Source organism: Pteronotus mesoamericanus, unplaced genomic scaffold, assembly GCF_021234165.1.
Source record: "Pteronotus mesoamericanus isolate MK-2021 breed Mesoamerican mustached bat unplaced genomic scaffold, CSHL_Meso_final scaffold_167, whole genome shotgun sequence".
Lineage (NCBI taxonomy): Eukaryota > Metazoa > Chordata > Mammalia > Chiroptera > Mormoopidae > Pteronotus > Pteronotus mesoamericanus.
Window position 1 is genome coordinate 25,618,865 of NW_026555308.1, and position 24,431 is coordinate 25,643,295.

The 24,431-nt window shown below is 40.4% G+C and overlaps 1 protein-coding gene across 1 annotated transcript in view; it reads left to right on the forward strand.

Moving 5' to 3' along the window:
• The window catches only part of FBN2 (fibrillin 2), a 249,570-nt gene extending 241,295 nt beyond the window's left edge, over window positions 1–8,275 (forward strand). Inside the window, exons 63-65 of the mRNA XM_054589866.1 lie at window positions 3,601–3,832; window positions 5,887–6,058; window positions 7,901–8,275. Of these exons, the coding sequence (XP_054445841.1) occupies window positions 3,601–3,832; window positions 5,887–6,058; window positions 7,901–8,275 (779 nt within the window). The remainder of the gene's footprint in view (window positions 1–3,600; window positions 3,833–5,886; window positions 6,059–7,900) is intronic.
• The last annotated feature ends 16,156 nt before the right edge of the window (window positions 8,276–24,431 follow it).

Here is a 24,431-nt window from a genome sequence, read left to right on the forward strand (position 1 = left end):
TAAATCAATCAGTCCTTTATGGCATTCTCAGATGAAATTTCAAATGACAGTTTGGTGAATTGAGAAAAAAACAAGAAAAATTTCAAAGGAGGAAACCAACTCTGAAAGTCACAACTATTCTAGGCCAATGGGCCAGGTCAAAGACAGATGCTTTGCCACACCACGAATACATACTCATGGGGGGAAATGCAAAAACTATTAATGATCAAGCGCTTAAGGACAAAGTTTTAAAGGATTATTAAAATGATGAACCAGACTGTCAATCAAAATAATTTCATAAGTTTACTTTTTCTCTTCACAGAAAAAAAATGTTGCAAAAGTCCTATTCCCTGATTTCTTGATTCATAAACAGAGGCAAAGTGTAGGTACACTGTTCAGAATATAGAGAATGGTACTTCTTTAGCTAGCTACTAAAACAGTGTAAGACTATTTTATTATACTATGTTGTTTATAAAATATGGCACCCAACACTTAGTAAATAAAATGGACTTCTTGGTTAATTCTATGGAAGTAAATGCAAAAGAATGATCCTCTCATATTTCACATGTGCCAGCTAACATACAATTCTTGTTTGTAAGGTAACCACAAGTAGAATAGGAACATGTATGGAGTATCAACTCAATTTATAAGTTTTTGAGTTTCCTGAAGTTTCTGTCTATAAATATATAATGCAAAAATAGCTATAGAGATTTCACTAAATTTGGTCTGACTTAAAATCAAGACTGTGTGGTATGTGCCAGGTCCACTTTGTGGGAGCCTTAGAGTGGGCACCTCAGCAAGGCAGCCACCCCAGAACACCTCACGCTGCAGTGCAGCCAGAAGCCGGTGTGCCTTCTGATCGGGTGGGACCCTATGGACAGAAGGGCTAATGGTTTCAAAGATGAGTTCAGAACTAAAGACACATACGCAGACATCCCCCGCTGTAAGGACTTGTTGGTCAGCTTGCTCGGCTGGAATGGGCGCTATAAGCGGTGGATTCCTGAGTGAGTAGGATGCAGCAAAGATTGATTTGAATGGTTGTAGATTTTTCTGTGCAGGGTTGAGGAACCCAGTTACTCTAATACAATTGCTGACTTCCCTGCCTTGAATCCATGTGACACAGTTGGAATTTTAACTCAAATATATAGCAGGAATAGAATTAAACAACCCATCAAGAACAAATAAAAGCAACAAGTTAGCAAAAACAAAACAAAACAAGAGTTATGACAAAGTGCAAATCAGAAGGTGCAAACCATTTTTATTTGTCACTGTGTGTATCAGTGTCTTCAGTCATTCTTGTGACTGGGGAGAGATATGGAATGAAATTCCAGACAGATTTGTTTGGGGTCTCCTACCGAAGGAACAAAACTGTTAGTGCATCAGATTCCTTAAATACTGTTAAATTGTAAACCTACAGTGTTGTTAGCACTACTTCCAATTTAAGAAAAATGACGATTCTTTGTAAGTGCTAATATTGAAAAGGCTTTTAATTCGGATGAAAACTTTAGGAAGTTTCCAGCCAGTTACCACAGAACATTTATCACATCCTGGTGCATAGATTATACAGATGTAGGTAACGCTCTCAAATATTTGCAAGCATTATAATTATTCAAAACTGAAAATAAGTGAATATTATTAACATTTGAAGAAAAATATGTCTTAATATGTGAAGCTTTAAGTTATTTAGTATTTGTAATTTCCAGTTGCTTCTACGGCCTTTCAAAATAATTCGAACATAGCTTGGTGAGGCTTGAGTTGATTCAAAGTATGTCTCACAGAAAAACATATTGTAAAAGATTACGTAAGGCTATAAAAGTATACTATGATGTACATTTATAGCATATAAACATGAAATATATTATGGTGCTTCCAAAAATATTATATATTTTAAATTTTTTTGTCACGGGTATGTTAAAATGAAATGTAGTCAGTTAATTGGTTTTGCCTGATAAGTTTTCTACTTAACACTATGTCTAATACTATATTCATAGAAGGGTCATTTTGTTAAATTATAACCTAATTTACATTCTCTGTTAGGAGAGAAATGGTGCATATAAATGTCACATTTAATTGTAAAAGCAGATGAGCCTTTGTGGCAGAATTCCAAGTCTTCAGTGGGTAGAAATAAAATAGCAGTTATGTTTGTCATAGGTAGCTTAGTTATTATGAATTTATTTATATACTTTATCCCCATGAAATGAAGACTAAGAATTTGAACATATTAGATAATTGTAGTAGGTTTTATATCCAATGATTAAGAACTCTACATTTGGCAGTCTGGTTTAATTCTGAAACTATAATCATGATACAAAAATGTGCCTAATAACATCTACCCTTTCAGTAACCTCTGTGCTGTACTTAATGGAGTTTAATTTCCTGTCTGAGAGGCCTCTTCACCGAGACGCCATCTGCATCTTCCATAACCGACCCGAGCCTCGGCCGCTGTGCACTTCCCTCTAGCTGCTGTGTCCCAGGCCCACGCCCACTTGCAAATAGGCTCATTTCCCCACATGGCCTGAAACGTATACTTGTCATATATTAGTAAACAGACACACTGTGCTCCACTGGAGTCACGAGAACGTGAAAGAATCTCGCACAGAACAGATGTGACATGTGCCCAGGGTGAAATCTGAATTATCGCGAACCCCAAAGGAGTGAAGCCACAGGCCATATTGCCAACCAGACAGTTAAGGGCAAAGTTGTAATCTCCAAATTTAAAAGCGCAGTCGGGTTTTGAATTGAATTTGCAAAAATGATAAATGCAACTGCAGGTATAACCTATAATTATCCTGCTGTCAGGCATTTAAAGTATAAGGCCGGCCATTAAACTAGTAGAGCCTGTGTCAGCCAACGGCTGGATGCGAACCTTCTCTGAAGGCACAGTCTGCACCTAACGGGTCCTCAAGCAGCTGAAAGTTGATTGTTGGTTCAGTGGATCCAATAACATAATGTTTATTTCAATTGTTTTCATTTACGGTATTCAGATATTTATAAATTTTCTCCATATAGTATAATGAAGGCTTTGGGAATTGTTGGAAGAATGGATACAAATACAAATATAGATGTAGCCTTTTTTTAAAACTGAGATGTAATTCACATACCATAAAATTCACCTTTTCAAAGTGTGCAGTTCAAAAGTTTTTAGTATGTTCCCACCAGAGTGTGCGGCCAGCAACACTGCCCCATTTTCAGCAACCCCAAAACAAACCCCATCCCCATCAGTTCCCCATCAGTGGTCACTCTCGATTGGCCACCCCCACAGCCTCTCGCAACCAGTAATCTCCTGTCACTGTGAATCTGTCGGAGATAACAGGCTGCTGCAGTAGGTCTATTAAGAGAAGAGAAGAGTGATTCAGCAGGCAAACCGCAAATACCTGTCCCAAAGGGCTGCCAACGTATTCATAAATAGCACAAACAGTGTATAAAAGTGTTGGGCAAGGTTTTTTACAGCCATAATTTAGGAGGATTTGTTGGTTTTTGTCATTTATGTTTTATTTTCATATGCTTTGTAAATCAGCCATGGGACTAAACGTTTTTTAAATCATAGGTACTTTGAGACTCGGGCGCTTCACGTCACTGCCGCCTTCCCGTTGTAAAGTGTTTCTCACTTTGTGTTACCAGACGAGAACGAGTGCTCCAATCCGAATGCCTGTGGCTCTGCGTCCTGCTACAACACCCTGGGGAGTTACAAGTGCGCCTGCCCCTCAGGGTTCTCCTTTGACCAGTTCTCCAGCGCTTGTCACGACGTGAATGAGTGCTCGTCCTCCAAGAACCCCTGCAATTATGGCTGCTCCAACACGGAAGGGGGCTACCTGTGTGGCTGCCCGCCTGGGTACTACAGAGTGGGACAGGGGTAAGGCCACCAACCTTCCCACACACAGGAAAGCAAAGGTTGTCCAACAGGGCGTGGTCCAACTCAGGCTTCCCTCTCTTCGTTCAGGCTGCTTAGTAGCCTCACCCTGTAGAGAAGTGAATGGTAATTAGAAGCTCAAGAGACAAAAGCATTGATCACTTAGGGAATGGGAGGGAGAAGCACCAGGGAGGCATATGAATTTATCCATGTTACAGGATTACCTCCTTTGTGTGCGCATTGGCCTTGAACTTGTACACGAATACTGTTCTCTTGCCCCGCATAAAGGCCTAAATTGATTCAGTCAGATCCCTTGAGGCCAGAAAGTAACAGATATTTAAAAATGCAGTTCACATGTTGCCATGGACACCTAGGTTGTAAGGTACAAGGGGAAATGACTCCTCCCCAGATTTTTCTATGAATTTTGGCAGGTGCCAGCCCAGTGGTTCCTGAGGAAGGAGCATGTCCCTCTCTTTGCTCATCTGGCTTTATGTCATTGCACAGAGAAGGCCTACCTCATGGGTGTGGCACCCACTCAGCGTGGGGCTGGCTGCACAGGCCTGGATTTGCTCCAGTTAATCACACTTTCCCAAGGACAGCCTCTGAGGCCCCCATCAATTAAGGCAGAGGTGCTGGCCACCTGCCTCCTTCTGTCTTGGCAGCCTGTGCTCAACAGCACAAAAGGTGGGAATATGGGAGTCAATCAGGATCCTCTTCCTCAGAAAGGAGTGTATGAGACAAGCACTGAGGGGGATGGGCTAGCCTGTCTACCGCTGCTACAGAATAATGCGTGAAACAAGCCTTGGTCTAGACAAGGGTCATTTAGAGCCAACTTATGGACTCTTTCAGTAACCCAAACAGGAGTTCAGAGCTCTCAGTCATTATAGCAGAGAGCTTTGTTGTGAGCAACAGAATTTCTGTTAGCATTCTCTTGGAAGTTCATACTCTGTCTTTGCTTTCCCCCGTTAACTACACTCAAGTGGTTTAGTCTAATTAGGATTAAAAATTGGGGATGCCTCAGAAGGAAATGAAAACACTAATCTGAAAAGGTATATGTGTTCCTATGCTCATTGTAGCATTATTTACAATAGCTAAGATATGGAAGCAACCTAGGCTTCCATTGATAGGTGAATGGAACAAAAGATATGGTACATAATGCAATGGAATATCACGCAGCACTAAAGAAAAATGAACCCTTGGCTGGGTGGCTTATTTGGTTGGAGCATTGTTTCATACACCAGAAGATTGTGGGTTTGATCCCTGGTCACAGCATGCACCTGGGTTGCAGGTTGAATCCCCAATTGGGGTGCATATGGCAAGGGACCAGTTGTTTGTTTCCTTCTCTTTCTCTCTCTCCCCCTCCCCCTCCGCTTACCGACCTCCTACTCCCCTTTCCCCTCTCAGGCAAGGATTAAAAAAAAATAATGAAGTAATGCCATTTGCAACAACATGAATGAACCTAGAGAGTATTATGTTAAGTGAAATAAGTCAGAGAGAGAAAGACAAATACTGTATGTTTTCATTTATATGTGAAACCTAAAACAAGCAAACAAAACAAAAACAGACTCATGGAAACAGAGACCAAAAGATGGCTGCAGAGGGGAGGGAGGTGGGGGGATTGGTGAAAAAGATGAAAGGGAATATATAATCAGTAGTCTTGTAATAGGTTTGTAGGGTGACAGATGATTACTAAAATTAGCAAGGAGATCACATTGTAAGGAATAAAAATGACATCGTTATATTGCACACCTGAAACTAATATAACTAATATAATTTTGTATACCAACTATACTTAAATTTAAAAAGTGTATTAAAAGAGATTAAAATTGGGGAAGCCTAGGGCTCACTCTCAGAATTTTGTTTTTCAGAACAAGAGAAAATCTCACAGTGAAGTATTGAAGAAAAGGCTTACAGAGACTGTTAGGTTTTTGTGTTTATGAGCTTAGAGTTTGCTTTGTTGGTTTCTTATTTCTGAAAGGTTTTTGTTCTGCCACTGGAAAACTATAGTCAAAGTTAGTGAATAAGTCTAACACCACCTTGCTTCTTGTTGCAAATAGCCACTGTGTCTCAGGAATGGGATTTAATAAAGGGCAGTACCTGCCACTGGATGCAGAGGTGGATGAGGAGAACGCGCTGTCCCCGGAAGCCTGCTATGAGTGCAAAATCAACGGCTACGCTAAGAAAGACGGCAGACAGAAGAGGAGTGTTCCTGAGCCCAAAACCACTGCTGTGAGTAAATCTGACTTTGTTTTGTCACAAGATTTTATCCACATGGAGTTAATGTATATTCTGCAGTAAACCTTCGTGGAGTTTTCAGGCTCCGTGAGGCTAGAATAGTCTTGAAATTTAATGGCTACATTAATGGACACAATATAGGAGAGACAAGGCAGTTAAAGTTCATTGATTATTAGCTCAGAACACAAGGACAGGGGCGGGGGAGAGACTTTAAGATTCACAGTTTCAGGTAATATGTTTTATTTTTCATTTGTTCCAAAGGCAGTAGGGTGTCCACCTAGGAAATAGTTATTTTTTAAATGATTCAAAAAATTATTTTGCATTAGTCCAGTTGTTTTTATACATCTATGGTAAACAAGGCTGATTATCTTTTTCAGTAGGTAAGCCAACTTAAGTCTCGTAGTCTGTGACATTTATGTTAGGTGTTCCTCCCATAAAAATTTTATCTCCAAATAACTTGAGTTTTTAAGGAACTGAAGATCTGAATTGCCTGCTGCTGGTGTTGCTTGGTCATAAATGGCATTCAGCAGAGTGGTTCGAGGGGTGGGCCACAGACTGCCTGGCTTTGTTCCCTGCCCTTCCCACGTGTTGCCCATGTTACATGGGGCATGTTTACCTGTCCTCTCCCAACCTCAACTCTTTCACCTATAAAAACACCTACTGCTGAAGGGTGACGGGAGGATTAGGTGAGGTGATACTGTGGAGTGCCTGGAACGGTGCCTGGCACATGTTCAGTGAATGTCACTGAATAATATCTAGATATGTCGATGGTCTTCCCAAAGATCAGGGATAGCGCCACCCTCTTCAGTTAATGTTACTGAGAAATTCCTTCTCCAAAGAAAAGTAGTCCAACAGCCAGCGGGCTCTGTGAACCAGGCAACTTGCTTCCGTTTTCTGGGCCTCAGAAACTTACCTGTAAAATGAGTTTTTTCTAGCCAAAAGGTCTGTGATTCTACTTTATAATAGCAAATAGGCCAATGGTACATTTACCTTAAGTGGACTAAGGTACTTAACTGATTTATATGTAACAATTGAGATGTTCCTCAAGTCCCCCAAACTACAAATCCAGAAATAACCCTTCCTTTGTGGTACTTGGGACATGAGTCTGTCTGACCACTGAAGAGCACGTCTGGGCCACGGCAGCCAAGTTCTTACTTAACAGGTGTCCAATCAAAGCATTGGATTTTTTAGTTTTGTTTGTTTGCTTTGCCTGTCTTAACTGAAGTAGCCTTCTTAACACCACCCAGCCCTTTGATTGAGACTTGGTTTATCTGGTCCCTGCCCCACTGGCTTTTACCAAAGTAGGTTCAAACCAGAGCTCTGAAGACTCTCCGGGTCCCTCCCTCTGCGCTAATGGCTCTTTGCAAATACACTCCCACGTGCCGCTTGCGGTTTGTGGGCCTTGCAGATCAGGCCAGGCCTTCCGAGTGCAGATTCCTCTGGGGACAGTCCCTGCTGCTGGATAACAGCTGTACCACTTCTTTTGACTCGAGCAAAAAAAAAACAAACAAGCAATTATTTTCCAAATTGTCTTTTTTTATTACTAATAAGTATGATATCCCTTAAACTCATCAAAAAAACTTGAAATGTGAAGGGTGTCTCTAAGCTCAGCCTTAGAACCTTACCTGAGTAAGGCCAAGAGGTTTACCCAGCAAGCTCTGTGGAATTGACCTTTTCTCACAACTGGCTGGAAATTATAGTCACCTCCTAAGGGAAGTGCAGAATGGTGAGCGACAGGTTATCGCTGTGGCTGCAGCCCCAGCAGCCGGTCCCTTTTGAGTCCTCTCCTTGTGCTGTTAGAAGCTCTTCCCACATTGTTTCCTGCTTTTTCTCCAGGTCGAACAGGTCAGCCTGGCCAGCGTTGACATGGACAGCCCCATGAGAATGAAGTTCAACCTCTCTGGCCTCGGCTCCAAGGAGCACATCCTGGAACTCATGCCTGCCATCGAGCCCCTTAACAACCACGTCCGCTATGTCATCTCCCAAGGGAATGACGACGGTATCTTCCGCATCCACCAAAGGAACGGGCTCAGCTACTTGCACACGGCCAAGAGGAAGCTGGTGCCTGGCACGTACACACTGGAAATCACTAGTATCCCTCTCTTCAAGAAGAAGGAGCTTAAGAAACTGGAAGACAGCAATGAGGACGACTACCTCCTAGGGGAACTCGGGGAGGCTCTCAGAATGAGGCTGCAGATTCAACTCTATTAACACTTACAGACTTGGTTCCAGGCTCAAATCCCTGCACAGCCAGCCTTCAGAAGCCTTTGAAAGTCAATGACTAATTTTAAAGAGGAAAAAAAAAGACAACTTTTGTTTCTTTCCTCCCTGTCTCAGACTTCAGAATGTTGACCCTCACAGGGAGGGATAATTTAGACTCTGGTGTGGCCAAAGATTTGAGTACAAAGGCAACCGTGGTTACTGTATTTTTTATATAACTTCATTTTAAAATATATTAAAAAAAAACCTAAATGTTCAAGAGATCAGCATATGGCACTAAATGCACAAAAATAATGTGAGCTTTTTTTTTTTCCTGTTAGCAGTCTGTAACACTTTGGGTATTTTGCTATAGTTGCTAATTAAAAAAATATAGATGTTTATTTATTTTTAATGCAGTAATATATGGAGAAATGAACAAACTATGTAAACAAAAAGGGAAACTCACTTGTTTTTCTTTAGATTTATAAATTTGAGCTATTTCTTTTAGAGGTGCTTTTTTAAAATTCAGTAGATTCAAGAGATGTTTCCTTTGGTTTTCTGCCAGTCGTCCAACTGGTACACATCTGATTATTTTAAAGAAAGAAAGCCTCACAGAGCTGAATGGGCAGTGTAATCAATAATTTAAAAGACAGAAATGTCATTAGATCCTTTATGAAGGAGATCAAAGCCAGAGCAGCTCATTGTGACGATATTCCACATCAGCAGACACACCAGGCAACGAAGATGAAGCACAACACTGTAGCAAAATACCTTGACTGCTTGTGAGACCAGTAGCGTTGCAGGCCAAACCGTACTGTATTTCCTTCTCATAACCTCAAGGAAGCACATGTGCTCCCCACAACACCTCATTCTTACCCAGGGTGTGCTGCGTACTTGTGGTACTGTAGGCAGCTGAAGAACTGCCGTTCCTTTGAAAAGGAACACCTGGCATTCTGTAGTGTTTGGTGCTGTCTTAGATTAATGGTGCATTTATTATGTTCAAGCTATTTCAGGATTGCCATATGTGCAAACAAATCATGCAATTCAGCCAAGGAATATATGTTGTTTTTTTTAAATCCATTTTTTTTAGAATTTTCATTAATACTGTAGTTATACACCATATGCCTCATTTTATCATAGCCTATTGTGTATGAAAGATGTTTGTACAATGAATTGATGTTTAGTTTGCTTTAGTCATTTAAAAAGATATTGTACCAGAATGTGCTATAATAAGAGTACGTCTCCATGTTCTTCTCACCCAAGAACCTGTCCCTGGACCAGTGACCAGACCTCATCTGTGAAATGGCCAAAGCACACGCGGGCTCCGGGTTTCCTCTCACACCTGTGCTGACCAAAGATTAGTAACCAGTTAAATCCAGTTTGCGGTTCTTTTGTTCTGTTTTGTTTTGTTTAATAACTAAAAAAAAAAAAAACCTGTAAATTTGTAATCAAGTGTTTGTGAGGAAAAACTTATGGTTTTGGGTCTTGTTTGTTTTTGTAGGTCTATGTATCAAATATGACACTTTTCTTGCAATAAAGCTTATTTTGGGGTAGTTGGCCGGTTGCGAGTTTTCTGGGACTACAACTACTGTTGCTTCTGTGGGAGGGGCTGGGGACTTTGCTTGACGGGAACCTGTATGAAAGTAAGTACCAGAAGGAGAGCCAGGCACATCTACAGGAAGGCAAGGGAATGCTGTCAAATCTGTGACAAGTTAAGCAGCAGTGTTCAACTGACAATTACAGTTTAAGTTTGTATTCAAGTAGAAATAGTCATGGCAGTTAGCTGTTCACTTCGGAATAGAGCCTAAACTTCCTAGGACCCACCTTCTAGAGACCTCAGAATAATCTCCACTTCCTCCTCACATACACTTTGAGTGCCATTGTGTTAAAACACCCTAACCCACCTGTGAGGGAGTCAGACATTCTCTCAGAGAGTCTTCCTCCTTTACCGCTTTCCTGAACTGGAGTTTTAAAGCACAAGTACACAGCAGGTGTACCCCAGGCCAAAGGTATCTTTACCCACAATAATCCAAAGCTTCCCCTGTCTTGCAGTGTTACACACCTTCCTCAGTGGAGAAATGGCTAGAGATGACAAGTTAACACTCTCTTCTGGTACTCTGTTGAAATGAGTACAGAAATGTCTTAGAAGTTAATTTGATACAAGGTTTGAGAATTTGTGTGCTTAAATTTTTCATCCAAGGAATGAGAAAACAAGGAAATATTATGACTGTTCTTAGCGCTGTTCTTTGCCAATCAGAAATTAGCTGCACGGAGTAAGGAAAGTATGTACTTGCCTAGGGGTTTCCTTTAAACTTAACATGTGTGTTCAGTTTCAGCTGGCATCTATTTCTGGTACAGCAGAGTGTGGTAATATGAAATTACCTGGAACCAAACTTCTCTAATGTTGAGTGTTGCACAAAAACTTTCTAAGTTTAGCTTTAACTTGCTTTTGAGGATGGTTGAGAATCCACACTATTAGGTACTTTACACAGAAAATATAAAAGACCATTAGATCTTTGCATAGAAGAATGTGCTAGAAGAAAGTGACTACTTCAAGATGCTCCTTCCCAGAACCTTTTTTGGCACCTCTGGTAGCGTATTGCAATTCTCTTACAGTGAGTGCTGACACAGCCATGGTTACTGTAATTTGTGTCTCTCTGGTAATTAACTGCTAGTGATATGTACCATTTTGTCATTCCCATTAATTGTCCCCTCAGAAATTACCTTGGCTAAGTTAGAGAAAACTGCACAAAGGTAAAGTATGATGTAAGCCTTGACACACGAACCAAATCCACTAGGTACATGTGGTAAGGACTGATAAGCAATAATTTGGTCTTCAGCTGATATGAATTTGCTTTCCCCTAGCATTTGGATTTGGAGCTTTTTAAAATTTGATTTTGCTGCTTGCTTGTGGTAAATGAAAGTTGGTCATGTTTGCATGTGAATATTGAAAATAATTCAGGGTAATATATAAGAATTTTACTCAATTCAAACATCTGCCCTTTTCTGTTATCTAGAAATATCAATCAGGATCATTCATACGATCTGCCCCTTTAAAATACTCTCAAGGTTTTTGTGTGGGTGTTTTTTTGTTTTTGTTTCTTGTTTCTTTTGGTTTTTGTTGGTTTTGTTTTTGAGGTTTTTTTTTTTTTTTTATTTATTGCCTTCTTGATTCAAAGAATAAATGCTTGGTGTGGAGTGTGGGAAATACAATTAAAATTTACAGAGCATCTTTATGTTTGAATCTACAATTGTTTGGGTTCATATTCTTAATGCTTCAAGAAAACGAGTCAATTCATTTGTCAAATTGAACCATGAGGAACTGCCAATATTTGGCCATGTTTGACCTACAAAAGGCAATTTCATATGGTTCAATTGAATAGTTCGGAAATATTCACATTCCTCAAGAATAGACCGAAAATCTGAACATTTCCCTTCTCTTTGGAAGACAATTCTATTCATGTCTTTCCATGCTGCTTGTGGCCAATTCTACTCCCAATTTGCAGTAGTCCTCAAGAGAGTATACATAATTTATTCAAACAGCTACTTCCATGCTCCAAAAAATTTGGAAAAAGTCTAAATCACACATCTTTGGGACCTTGAGGGGATTATTGGAATCCATGTAAAGATAAAGACAAATCCGTTGAGAATGGAAAGCGGGAGTGGTGGAGCAGGACTTTTAAGAATCTTTACTTCTAAAGAGACTCGAAAGATGGAGATTAGTTAACACCCCACAGAAAGTAAGGGTGACAGCTGTATTTGCAGTCTCAGTCAGCCTGAAGTTCCTGGATCCCTCCCTCCCTCTCTCCCTCCCCTCCTCCCTCCCTCCCCTCCTCCTTTCCTTCCCTCCTCCCTCCCTCCCTCCCTTCCTTTCCTTTTCTTTCTTCCTCTTCCTTTTTTTTCTTTTTTCAGCATAATTGCTTTCTCAAATAAATACAAAGCCAGTTTTTCTTACTTAATAAGAAGTATGTTTCTAACCCTAATTCTCCTTGAAAATCCTTTACATGTACAGAGCAGTGGACATCCTAAGGTATAATGTACAGCTCAATAAAAATTCAGCATTTCAACTCCAGGGCAGTATCACCTTGCAAGTAAAAGAAAGAGTGGTGGGGTAGGCTCACTGCCTCCCCTGGTCCACAGCGCCCTCTGGGAGCCTCTGCATCCACTTCTGAATGCAAGGGCAGGTAGGAGTTATCCGGGTGTCCCAGTGTAACACGCACGGCACTTTTGTTCACATGGTTCATATGGTCTGGTTACAAATATCCAATTAGTTGTAAATAAGAGGGGAGAGAAAAACAACTTGAGCCACCATGATGCTGATGTCACTGGAGAGACCTGCATTTGAATCCATCCCCTCAGACAAGGTGCATGATCTCCCTGAGCCTTGGTTTTGAGATCGAGTGAGATAGGACAAGCCACGCTGTCAGCGTAGGGCCAGCCCCGCACACAAAACACTGAGTTATTGTCAGCTGCTCTTCCTCCTCCCCCTCTATCACTGTAACCATTAGTAGGAGGATGAGCCTCCATGTTCACTCAAAGCTCTTCCCTAAGCTTGGCCCTGGAACTGCCCTTCCCTCTGAAGTGCAGGACCACATCCAGACAAACAGCATGCAGGCATGTCTCCCAAGTGTTCATGAGCCTTTACAGTCTCCACCCTGCTCTTCACTGACAGTAGTCGTCGACTGCAGCCCTGGAAGTTCGTGCCATGGACAGAGCTGGAGCCCTCACACCTACAGATCCCCTGGAAACCAAATGTGAAGGAGAATGCAGACACTGGAGAATCCCTTTTGGGATGATTTAGTATCGTGGAATGCCAGAGCTAGAAAGGCCTTTAGGAACCTACTTGTATCTACCATTGATGTAACTAAGGCCCAGAGCTGTAACCCAACGAATTGCACTGCTAGTTTCCACCGAAGTGAGACCAAAGCCCTGGGTGCTCGGCTGTAGTCTGGTGCTCTTCCTTTCTCCACTACATGGTGAGCCTATTCAGATCTCTTTTAAACCCTGAGGATACAGGCCAGTTCCCATGGTTTTGGCTCACACTGAATCCAGAAATGGTTTCCAAGCAGGCTTCAAGCACTGCTTTTGTCTGCCCCACCCTCTGTGTAACTGCTCCCAACCACCTAGAAACGAAAGGCTATGCACACTCTAGGATGCCAAGACACTGGCTGCCACAGAGAAGACCCCACCTAAATCATACACTTCTGTAAAAGCACCTCGGCCTTCAAAGGGTTAAACATTTTATTTAAACCAGACCTTCAAAACTTTAAAAACACATACATATTTGTTTTAGTAAGAATGCTTAGGGAAAACACACTGGTTGCTTGTGTTGCTTAATTGTCGTCTTTTTTCCTTTTCCTGTGAGCCTAAAAAAGATATTACTACTAGATTAAGTTGGCTTACTTTTGAAGTAGCCAAGAACCAACAGCTCGCATTAGTAACCCTGTTAGGGCTACAGATGAAATGTCAGGATGTAGTATAGACATTTTCCACAGGAAAATGCTTTACATGATTTTTAGAGCAAACCATAGGGAAAGTTAACATTAACAGCCTTCCCCAGACAAACCACTGCTACATGCATGAGTCCCACTAATGAAATAGCAGTAGAACCTGTGAATGGCCAATTCCTGAAAATGTGTCAGGAAAACAGCCCCTTGGCCTGCGTAAACTGCCTAGGTTTCCGCTCCTGGGTTTATCTGCTTCCTCTTGCTCTGTCTGACCCCAACACCCCTCTACTGAGGGAGCCCATTCATGCAGAGGCTGAGTATAATTTTGTCACATGAGAAGACCCCCAATCCCAAACTGGACTGAAGATGCTGTTTCTTCTGTAGCGTTGTGGATGGGAGAAGAGGCCTAATAACTTCTCTTATTAGATGATACTGTTCTTATTCTTGAAACAAATTGAATATTTGTTGGGTACCTATTACCCAATCCTAAAAAGATTTTCCCTCCAAAAGCTTCCAGTCAATTCAAAGAAACAGGATACCCACATAAAATTGTAAAATGGTATATGGTTAAGGGCCATGGTGAGTATTTCAGACAAATGGCTCAGATTTTGTCTTGGAAAAGGGAATGGTCATTGTAACGTAGAGTTGGTGGCAGATGAGCTGGACATTGTACAATGAGGCAGATTTGGACACAAGGTAGAGAGTAGGGTGGATTTCCTGGAAGATAGAATCGCATAAACAAATGTTGGGAGTCATAATGAGGATGACATATCGAAATGCAAGTAAAAGACAGGCAATGGGACTTGACCGGTGGTACCATGAAGAACAAAGGGTTATTAGGTAAGGTGGGGCTCAGGTGTGAGGAATCCTACAGTTCATGCGGAGTCATTGGGACTGTATCCTGTCATCAGTAGCTAACGAGGGATCATTGGAGTACGGATGAGAGCTGATGAAGAAGACCTAGAACCAAGCCCCAGGAACTTCATATCTAGAAATAGAATAGAAAGAGCTGTCAGAGCATCTGAAAGAAAGAGAAAGTAGAGAAGCAGTAGTGACACCAGAAGAGAGGAGTGTCAGGGTGCCCAGATGGGAAGGATTTGAGAAAAGTATGAGAATTTTTTGCTACCAAAATCAAATCTTCTCCTTTCTACCCATATCAACTCACCATACAGTCTGACTGTCATCTCTTCTTTCACTTCAGTGACTTCGTTGCAATAAATAACAAAACAAACCACGTGATGATCCTTATTCACATGTAGACCTGAGAGGGAGCCCCACACAGTGGGTAAAGTGTTGTCTTTGTGGCAAAAAGAATAGGGTTTGAATCCTGGCTGCAGTGATTTTCTGGGAGATATTAGTCATGCTAAGCTTTCTAATTTTTGGTTTGTGGCACATCTGCTTTTTTGTTTGTTTGTTTGTTTGTTTATTCATTTCCAGCATCCTCCCCCACTTTTTTTTGTGATAACATACCAATTTTGCTTTAGGTAACGACCCAACCACCATCACATACAGTCATATAAGGACTTCAGGGATCTCTACTTGTCCTCATTCTCTCCCTGGAATTTGAGTTTTGAACAGAATAATGCAAGAGCAGGCACCAGCTCTTTCAGTCAACCAAGCAGCACCCCGATAAAACTGCTGGTCTGCTCCTGCAGCCTCGATCCCAGGAACTGATTCATTCTATCTCCTTTCTAAGCCTGGTGCTTCAGTTTTCCCAATATTCTCTGAGCTATCCTCCCAGTTTATTACATTTATTGTCAGAGTAAGTTGTTGCTTGCATTTTAAGAACTCTACCATCTACCCTACTCCTGACGGTTACAAGGATTAGAAGTATGGCAAATTCTAAGTTTAGGGCCTAGAATACAGGGCACATAATAGATCAACATCTGCATTAACGACATTGAGGGAAGGAACCTGAGCTCTCTTCAGTCCCTTCTCCTGTGCCCTCTATTACCATGAATAACTAAGCCAGGATGGAGTTACCCAGGGTGAATTCACTGTTCTCAAGAGTTTTGCCGCTTACATTTATTATTTTTTGTATCCTCCCTTCTCTCTAGTTTGGGGAAGACGGGGTCGGGCAGGGTTGTGCTGAGCCAAGTCCCAGGAAGGTAAACCATAGCCAGGCCTCTTTGTTTCCGAAGCACGTGCTGGAGAAATGTGGAGTCTGCTCTGCCCAGGAGGAAGTTTTCTACGTTTCAGAAAGGACCAAGGAAAACTGCAATAAGAACCATTCACGATCTCCAAGGATTATGCCCAAAAAGAAGGGTGGAAATAGCACAGCTAAGTATAAGAGAGATAAATCAAATGCTGCAGTTTTACGTCAACCACTTTAATTAATTAAGTTTCTTTCCATGCTGTCATCCTTTGCTTTTCCTGCAATATTCTGCTAAACTGTTCCCATGGGCTGATTGAGTACATGCATATGAAGCTCTGTGTAGAATAAATAATTACACAAGACATTTTTGAAAGAATAAATGCATTTGGCTTAACAAAACCAATTCACATCTTAAGGAGCCAGCTTCTCCAATGCCAGTTATGTCAGCAAACTATTTCTCCAGCAACGTGGCAGTTTAATTCTTCACCCCTGTCTCCTTGGCTATGCTACACAGAAATGGTTTTCAGAATAGGAAAAAAAAAATGTTTTCCGGTGTCTGTTTTAAATTTGTTTTTATCTACTTTATCTGTCTAACTTTGTCCTCAAATTTGTTTTATAGCAAAAACAAAATAAAGATATCAACCATGTTCCTGAAAGTTTGTATCGGTAAGTTGCCTTTTGCTGTTGATAATAAAAAAAAAACAAAAACAAAACAAAACAAAACAAAAAAAACCCTTCTGTTTTATAGCATAGATCTTGTCCATAAACTACAAACATCCACTGCTCTAACTTCCTTCAAGTCTCTTTCAAGAGCTGATGAGGGGACCGTCAGCGACATGTGAGTATCCCCGCAGGGTCCTCCTAATAGTAGCCATCTCTACTGATTGCCTGGTCACTCTTCAGAACAGGAAACTGAAATCATGCTGGGGTCAGAGGGCCAGGATGAGCAGCTGTGTCTCCAAGGCCCTGGTCCTGACTCCATCAGCTGCCACCTGACAAGCCCTCAAACAAATCCTGCCTCCTAAAATGACACATACTCCTGAATAGGAGGCAACCCCAAGGGTACGGTAAGCTCCCATGTTCTCCACTGAGGCTATTACACAGAGAGAGAGTGAATGTGGGGCCAAATGCAATCTATAAATTTTAGGAACTGCCTAAAATAATAATTTTTACTTTCCATTTACCAATTTAGTTACACATCTATTTAAAAATATTTTTCTACACTCACATTTTACAAACCAATTTCATTTAAATTCCTGGCATGCATCTATGACCTATGTATGTTCTGCACTTCTTAAACTTTCTTAAATCATTTAACACAGATTTCAAAGCATGCTCTCTCCAGTTTCACCTGAATAGTTTGGAGATACAGCACTTTTCATGAGGCTATACTACAAATCTTTCCCCAGCTACAAGTGTTTATCTGCATGGTTTTAGGACAGTTGATTATTTTCATTCATCCTATAGATGGATATTAAATATCTTCACAAAGAAATCACTCACAATAATGCTTTTTAAAATCATCATTAAAAGGCATCTTTAAAAGATGATCTGAACTTGCAATTATGATATCATACTGCAGGAATAATTACTTAATCTGTGTTAGATTTACTTGCTTAATACACACACATACACACACACACACACACACACATCTATCACATGACCTTTATGATGACCAAAGTTAACACTGACTGAAGTTATGTCATGACAATACAACTTCTCCATACCTGTACTTTATTCATAATTAAGTTGTTGGTTAAATACCCCATAAAATATGGAAATTTTGTAAAACTGACATATTAAACAACACTCTGCAATATATATTTTGCCAAATACAGTCTCATAAGCTTAACATTTACATACATCAGTAAGAAAGCCAAAACACAGTAATAAAATGTAATGATCATATGCATTAACAAGTTAACAAAGAGAGAGTAACTTTATGATTGAAGCTTATTAATATTGTTTTATATGTTTAATAGGAAGGGGGTTTTTTGGCTCAATTTTATTTATTTTTTGTCCAATCTAGGAATCTTTGATTTTTTTAAGTAACATTTATTTTTAATTCCTGAACACAGGAATGATTTTTAAAATTCACTATAGAAGATCCGGAAAGTATAAGTTATGATAGCCAAACTAATAGTACCTACAAAATGTCCACATCCTAATTCCTAGAACCTGTGAATATGTTACTCTGCCTGGCAAAGGAGACTTTGTTAATATGATTGAGGCTAAGGACTTAAGTTGGGGAAATTATCCTGAACAACTGTCCATGCAGGCAAATGTAATCCAATGAGTCCTGAAAGCAGAGAATATGCTAGAAATTGAATTTCCTAATTCCTACAAATTTCTACATTGAAATCCTAATTCTCAATGTGGTGGCATTTGGAAATAGGGCCTTTAAGAGGCGATAAGGTCATGAGAGTGGAGCCCTCGTATGTGGGACTAGAGCCCTTATAAAAGAGACCCCAAGAGGTTCCTCATCCCTTCCTCCACATGAGGACCCAGCAAAAAGCCAACTGCTTCTAAACCAGGCACTGACACTGAATCTGCTAACACCTTGATCTTGGTCTTCCCAGCCTCCAGAACTGTGAGAAATAAAGGTCTGTTTTTGATAAGCCACACAGTCTATGGTATTTTGTGATAGCACCCTGAAGAGGCTAAGACAGTACCTTTCTGGTTGTGATCAGTGAGAGACGTGAAGACAGAAGGATCAGAAAAAAGCACTTTGAAAAGGACTCGGACCATCACTGTTTGCTTTGAAGATGATAAAGGAGGCAATGTTAGTTTTCTAGGGCTGCTGTGCAGAATACCACAAACTGGGTGGCTTAAAGTAATAAAAATGTACTGTCTCACAGTTCTGGAGCCTGGAAGTCTGAAATCAAGGTGTCAGGGGGGCCGTGAGCCATCTGAAACCTGCAGGGAAGAGTCCTTCCTTGCTCATCCTAGCTCCTGGTGGTGTGCCAGAAATCCTGAGCATTTCTTAGTTTGCACCTGCAGCACTCCGTCTCTGCCCATCATCACAGATGCTCTCCCCTCTTGTGTCATCTCTTTGTGTCTTCTCTTTTTATGAAGACACCAATAATAAAGATTAAGGGCCCACTCTTCTCCAGTATGACCTCATTCCAACTTATATTTAAATTACATCTCCAAAGACTACTCATGCATGGCTTAATGATGCAAATACATTCTGAGAAATGTGTGGCCAGGCGATTTCCCCATGATGCAAACATCATAGAGTGCATTTACACAAACCTAGATGGCGTAGCCCACTACCATAATTGTACGTGCTCTACTTTCACATAGCTGGCAGTGCAGGCTTATTTACACCAACACCACCACAAACACGTTTAAGCCCTGACAGCTGGCTTTTTTTTTTGGTAATGCAAGTGCCCTACTTAAACTCTGATCATTTGATTGCCAAACCTCTTCGAACCCTGCTATCTCAGATAAACATATTGCCAGCAGTAGGGCTAGGTGAGAAGCTAGACCAGCCTCTCTCTGCTCAGGCCGCTTTCCTTTACAGACCTTCATTGATCCTGATGATTGACCATTTGGGCTACTTGTTTTTTTCCATTCTTCAAATTCCCTCTTGTATGTTTTAAATTCATCATTAAAAAACGGTCCCCCAGAACCATAAGTCCCAACCCTCCTCTCGACTAAAGCAGAGCCCTAGGCCTCTGCTCGAGAGAGCTCTATCTCTCTCCACTCCCTCCCCCGGACCTCGATGTCTGCCCCCTGGCACACCTTATACACTCCAGGGCCTGTAAGTAATAAACTCTTTTTTTTTTCCTTCAAAGTTTCCTAATGGTTATTGCTTAAAGAGCATCTTGCAGTCGTAATAAAAACTACAAGGGTGTGTCCAGTTCCAGCGTTGGCGTAGAAACAGGAGTAGGCTGAGGGAAGCTCAAAGGCCGGTGAGCGCCCCGGGGCATTTCTAGCCGATAACGTTGCCGGCCAAACTCTGGCACAAAACAGTCCTGCCTTACGGCGTGTCGTGATGACAGCTACGACCTTACCACAGCTACGATGCTACCACGGTGGTGCCGTTACCACGATTAGGGCGTTTCCACGGTGGTAATGTTACCACAGCTACGACGTTACCACGGTCGTGACTTAAAGATGGCTACGATATCACACGTCATTAGCTGATAGGAATTTTTTTTTTTTAGTTTTATTTACTTTTAATTAAAATTTAAAACACATCCTTTTCAAAAATATTGATTAAAGATTGAAATACTAAAAAGAAACAACCGTAAGATTTATTTTACCTGTTTGGATGAACAGATTTAGAAACTAAAAGAATAAGATGCCCAGTTAAATTTGAATTTCAGATAAAAAAGGAATAATTTTTTTTTTGTATAAGTATATTCCTACTTTTTATCTGGTGAGTCTACTTGTTTTCTTTACTTCTTTTCATATGATTTCTTTGAAATGATAAATATGGCTCCCGTGATATTTCTATTGGATAGTATTGCTCTAGAATAAATATGGTCAATCTGACTTTTCTAGAATACAAATTTCATGAAGGCAAGCAGAATTTTTTGGCTGTGTTTGCTAAATGCAGTTTATTTTTCATATGTAAGATTTAGAACATGATTTTTTTTTCCTGGGAACCAAACTGATTGGCTTTAGAGGAATTGTTTTAAGTTAGAGGACAAAAACGTTCAGTTACTGGGGTCTCTCTGTGAATCCTGCGTTCTGTTAATCCATCGTTCCTTTCCTTTCTTTCCTTCCCTCCTCAGCCATGTCCATGCATTATTATTTCGGTAACACTGTGACCAACATCACCACATACATTCATCTTAGGCTTTTCGTTGCATCTATCAGGCCTAAAATCAGCCCCAGATTTACCCAAAGATCTGCCCTCCTGTGCTTTACATCTAGCAGCTCAACATGGCTATTGGGAAGTTGTATAGAGGGCTCATTAGATCTATTATAAATGTATAATCTGCAACTGCACATGGACCTTTAACTTAACTGCATGTTTTTGGTTCATTCCCACCAACATTTGCTTAAAACACTTCCAAACTCTCTGTCCTCCATAATCCTCCAAGTTATTTATTCTTTCCACTGCTCTCAGAAGATGATATTTTCACAGAGAAAATGAAAACTATTAGATAAGATTGTGATCTTTCATCTTCCCATTTCCAAACATATCTCTGCCTACATCTGTATCTAACCTATTCTCATTTCCTCATGTTTAATAGAGGGGCTGTTTGCATCCTCTCAAAGCCAATCTGCTCCCTGACTCTTTAGAATTGTACACTATCTCCATCTCTGTCTCCCTTTCTGCCTTCCACCACCGCTATGTAGGGAGCTTGGCCTATCCCCATTACTGAACTGTGACAGTTCTTAAGATCAGCAATGGCCTTAATGAATCTAAATCTACTGGACATTTTTAGGCTGCTTCTTACTTGACTTGCCTATGGGTTTTTTAAAATAGTTTTTAATTTTTTTGATTGTTCAAATACATGTGTCTCCATTTGCCCGCCACCACTTTCCCCTGCCCCACCCACTCCCACCTTCAATCCTTCCCCACTTTGGCTCTGTCTGTGGGTCCTTTACACAAGTTCCTTGACTGGACCCTTCCCTTTCTTTTCCCCGTTACCCCCATCCTGCCTCCCCTCTCATTACTGTTGGTTTTTCTTTCAGTGTTTCTGGTTATATTTTTCTTGCTTGTTTGTTTTGTTGATTAGGTTCCACTTATAGGTGAGATCATATGGTATTTGTCTTTCACCCTCTGGCTTATTTTGCTTAGCATAATGCTCTCCAGTTCCATCCATGCTGTCGTGAAAGGTAGTAGCTCTTTCTTTCCTTCTGCTCTGTAATATTCCACTGTGTAAATATACCATAGTTTTTTGATCAACTCATTTACTGATGGGCACTTAGGTTGCTTCCAGCACTTGGCTATTGTAAATTGTGCTTCAATGAACATTCAGGTGCATAGGTTCTTTTGAAGTGGTATTTCAGGATTCTTAGGGTATAATCCCAGCAGTGGAATTGCTGGATCAAAAGGCAGTTCCATTTTTAGCTTTTTGAGGAAATTCCCAACTGTTTTCCACAGTGGTTGCACAGTCTGCATGCCTACCAACAGTGTACAAGGGTTCCCTTTTCTCCACAACCCTGCCAGCACTGGTTGATTTGTTTATGATGGCTATTCTGACCGGTGTGAAGTGGTATCTCATTGTGGTTTTCATTTGCATTTCTCTGATGGCTAGTGATGTTGAGCATCCTGTCATACGTCTCTGGGCCCTCTGTATCTCCTCCTTGGAGAAGTGTTTGTTCAGGTCTTTTGTCCTTTTTTTAATTGGATTGTTTGTCTTCCTGGAGTGGTGTTGTGTTGAGTTCTTTATATATTTTGGAGATCAAATCCTTGTCCGAGGTATCATTGGCAAATATATTTTCCCATATGGTTGGATCCCTTTTTATTTTGCTGATGTTTTCTTTAGCCATGCAGAAGCTTCTTATTTTGATGAAGTCCCATTTGTTTATTCTTTCCTTTATGTCCCTTGCTCTGGGGGACATATCGGTGAAAATATTGCTGTGTAGAATAACTGAGAGTTTCCTGCCTATGTTCTCCTCTAGGACTTTTATGGTGTCGTGACTTACAATTAAGTCTTTTATCCACCTTGAGTTTATTTTTGTGTATGGTGTAAGTTGGTGTTTGAGTTTAATTTTTTTTTGTTTGTTTGCATGTAGCTGTCTAGCTCTCCCAACACCATTTGTTGAAGAGGCTCTTTTTATTCCATGTTATGCTTCTGTCCCTACTAATTCTTCAAATACTAATTGACCATAGAGACATGGGTTTATTTCTGGGCTCTCTATTTTGTTCCATTGATCTATGTGTCTGTTCTTATGCCAGTACCAGACCGTTTTGATTACAGTGGCCTTGTAATACAGTTTGATGTCAAGATTGGTGATCCCTCCTCCTTTGGTCTTCTTTCTCAAAATTACTGCGGCTATTCAGGGTCGTTTATGGTTCCATGTAAATTTTTGAAATGCTTGTTCTATGTCTGTGAGATATGTCATTGGTATTTTAATAGGGATTGTGTTGAATCTATAAATTGCTTTGGATAGTATGGACATTTTGATGATGTTAATTCTTCCAATCCATGAACACTGTATATGCTTCCATTTATTTGTGCCTTCCGTAATTTCTTTCTTCAGTGTTGTGTAGTTTTCTCAGTACAGGTCTTTTACCTCTGTGGTTAAGTATATTCCTAGGTACTTTATTTTTCTTGTTGCTATAGCAAATGCGATTTTTCCCCTGATTTCTGCTTCTGATATTTCATTCTTGGTGTACAAAAATGCCTTTGATTTCTGAATATTGACTTTGTATCCCGCTGTGTTGCCAAATTCACTTATTAGAGCGAGCAGTTTTTTGGTGGAATCTATGGGGTTTTCTATGTACACTATTATGCCATCTGCAAACAGTGACAGCTTTATTTCCTCCTTGCCAATTTGAACACCTTTTATTTCTTTTTCTTGTCTGATTACTGTAACTAGGACTTCCAATACTATGTTGAATAGAAATGGTAAAGCGGACATCCTTGTTGTGTTCCCAGTCTTAGAGGGAAAGCTTTTAGTTTTTGCTCATTGAGTATGATGTTGGCTGTAGGTTTTTCATATATGGCCTTTATTATGTTGAGGTATACACCCTTTATTCCCACTTTACTGAGTGTTTTTATCATAAATGGATGTTGTGCCTTATGAAATGCTTTTTCTGCATCTGTTTGTATGATCACGTGATTTTTGTCTTTCCTTTTGTTTATGTGATGTATTATGTTTGTTGATATGTGAATATTGAACCTTCCTTGCATCCCTGGGATGAATCCCACTTGATCATGGTGGATGATCTTTTTAATGTATTGCTGGATGCAGTTTGCCAATATTTTGTGAAGGATTTTAGCGTCTATGTTCATCAGCAATATTGGCCTGTGGTTTTCTTTCTTTCTTGTATCTTTATCTGATTTGGGATTAGGATGATGCTGTCATCACAAGAAGAGTTTGTGAGTCTTCCCTTTTCTTGGATTTTTTAGAATAGTTAGAGAAGGACAGGGGTTAACTCTTCCTTAAATGTTTTGTAAAATTCTCCTCTGAAACCATTGGTCCAGGTTTTGTGTGCCAGTAGTTTTTTGATTACTGCTTCAGTTTCACCAGCTGTTATTGATCTGCTCATGCTTTCTGCTTCTTCTTCATTCAGTGTTGGAAGGTTATATTTTTCTAGAAATTTGTCCATTTCACCCAGGTTTTCAAATTTCTTGGCACATAATTGTTCATAGTAATTTCTTACAATCCTTTGTATTTCTGTGGTATCAGTTATAATTTCTCCTCTTTCATTTGATATTATTTATTTGGGCCCTCTCCCTTTTTTCCTTGATGAGTCTGCTTAAAGGCTTGTTGATTTTGTTTATCTTTTCAAAGAACCAGCTCCTGGATTTGTTGATCCTTTGAATGTTCTTTTAATCTCTATGTCATTCAGTTCTCCTCTGATCTTGATTATTTCCTTCCTTCTCCTTGTTCTGGGCCTTGTTTGTTGTTGTTTATCCAGTTCTTGAAGCAGTAGGGTTAGGTTGTTTATTTGAAATGTTTCTGTCTTTTTTAGGTAGGCCTGTATTGC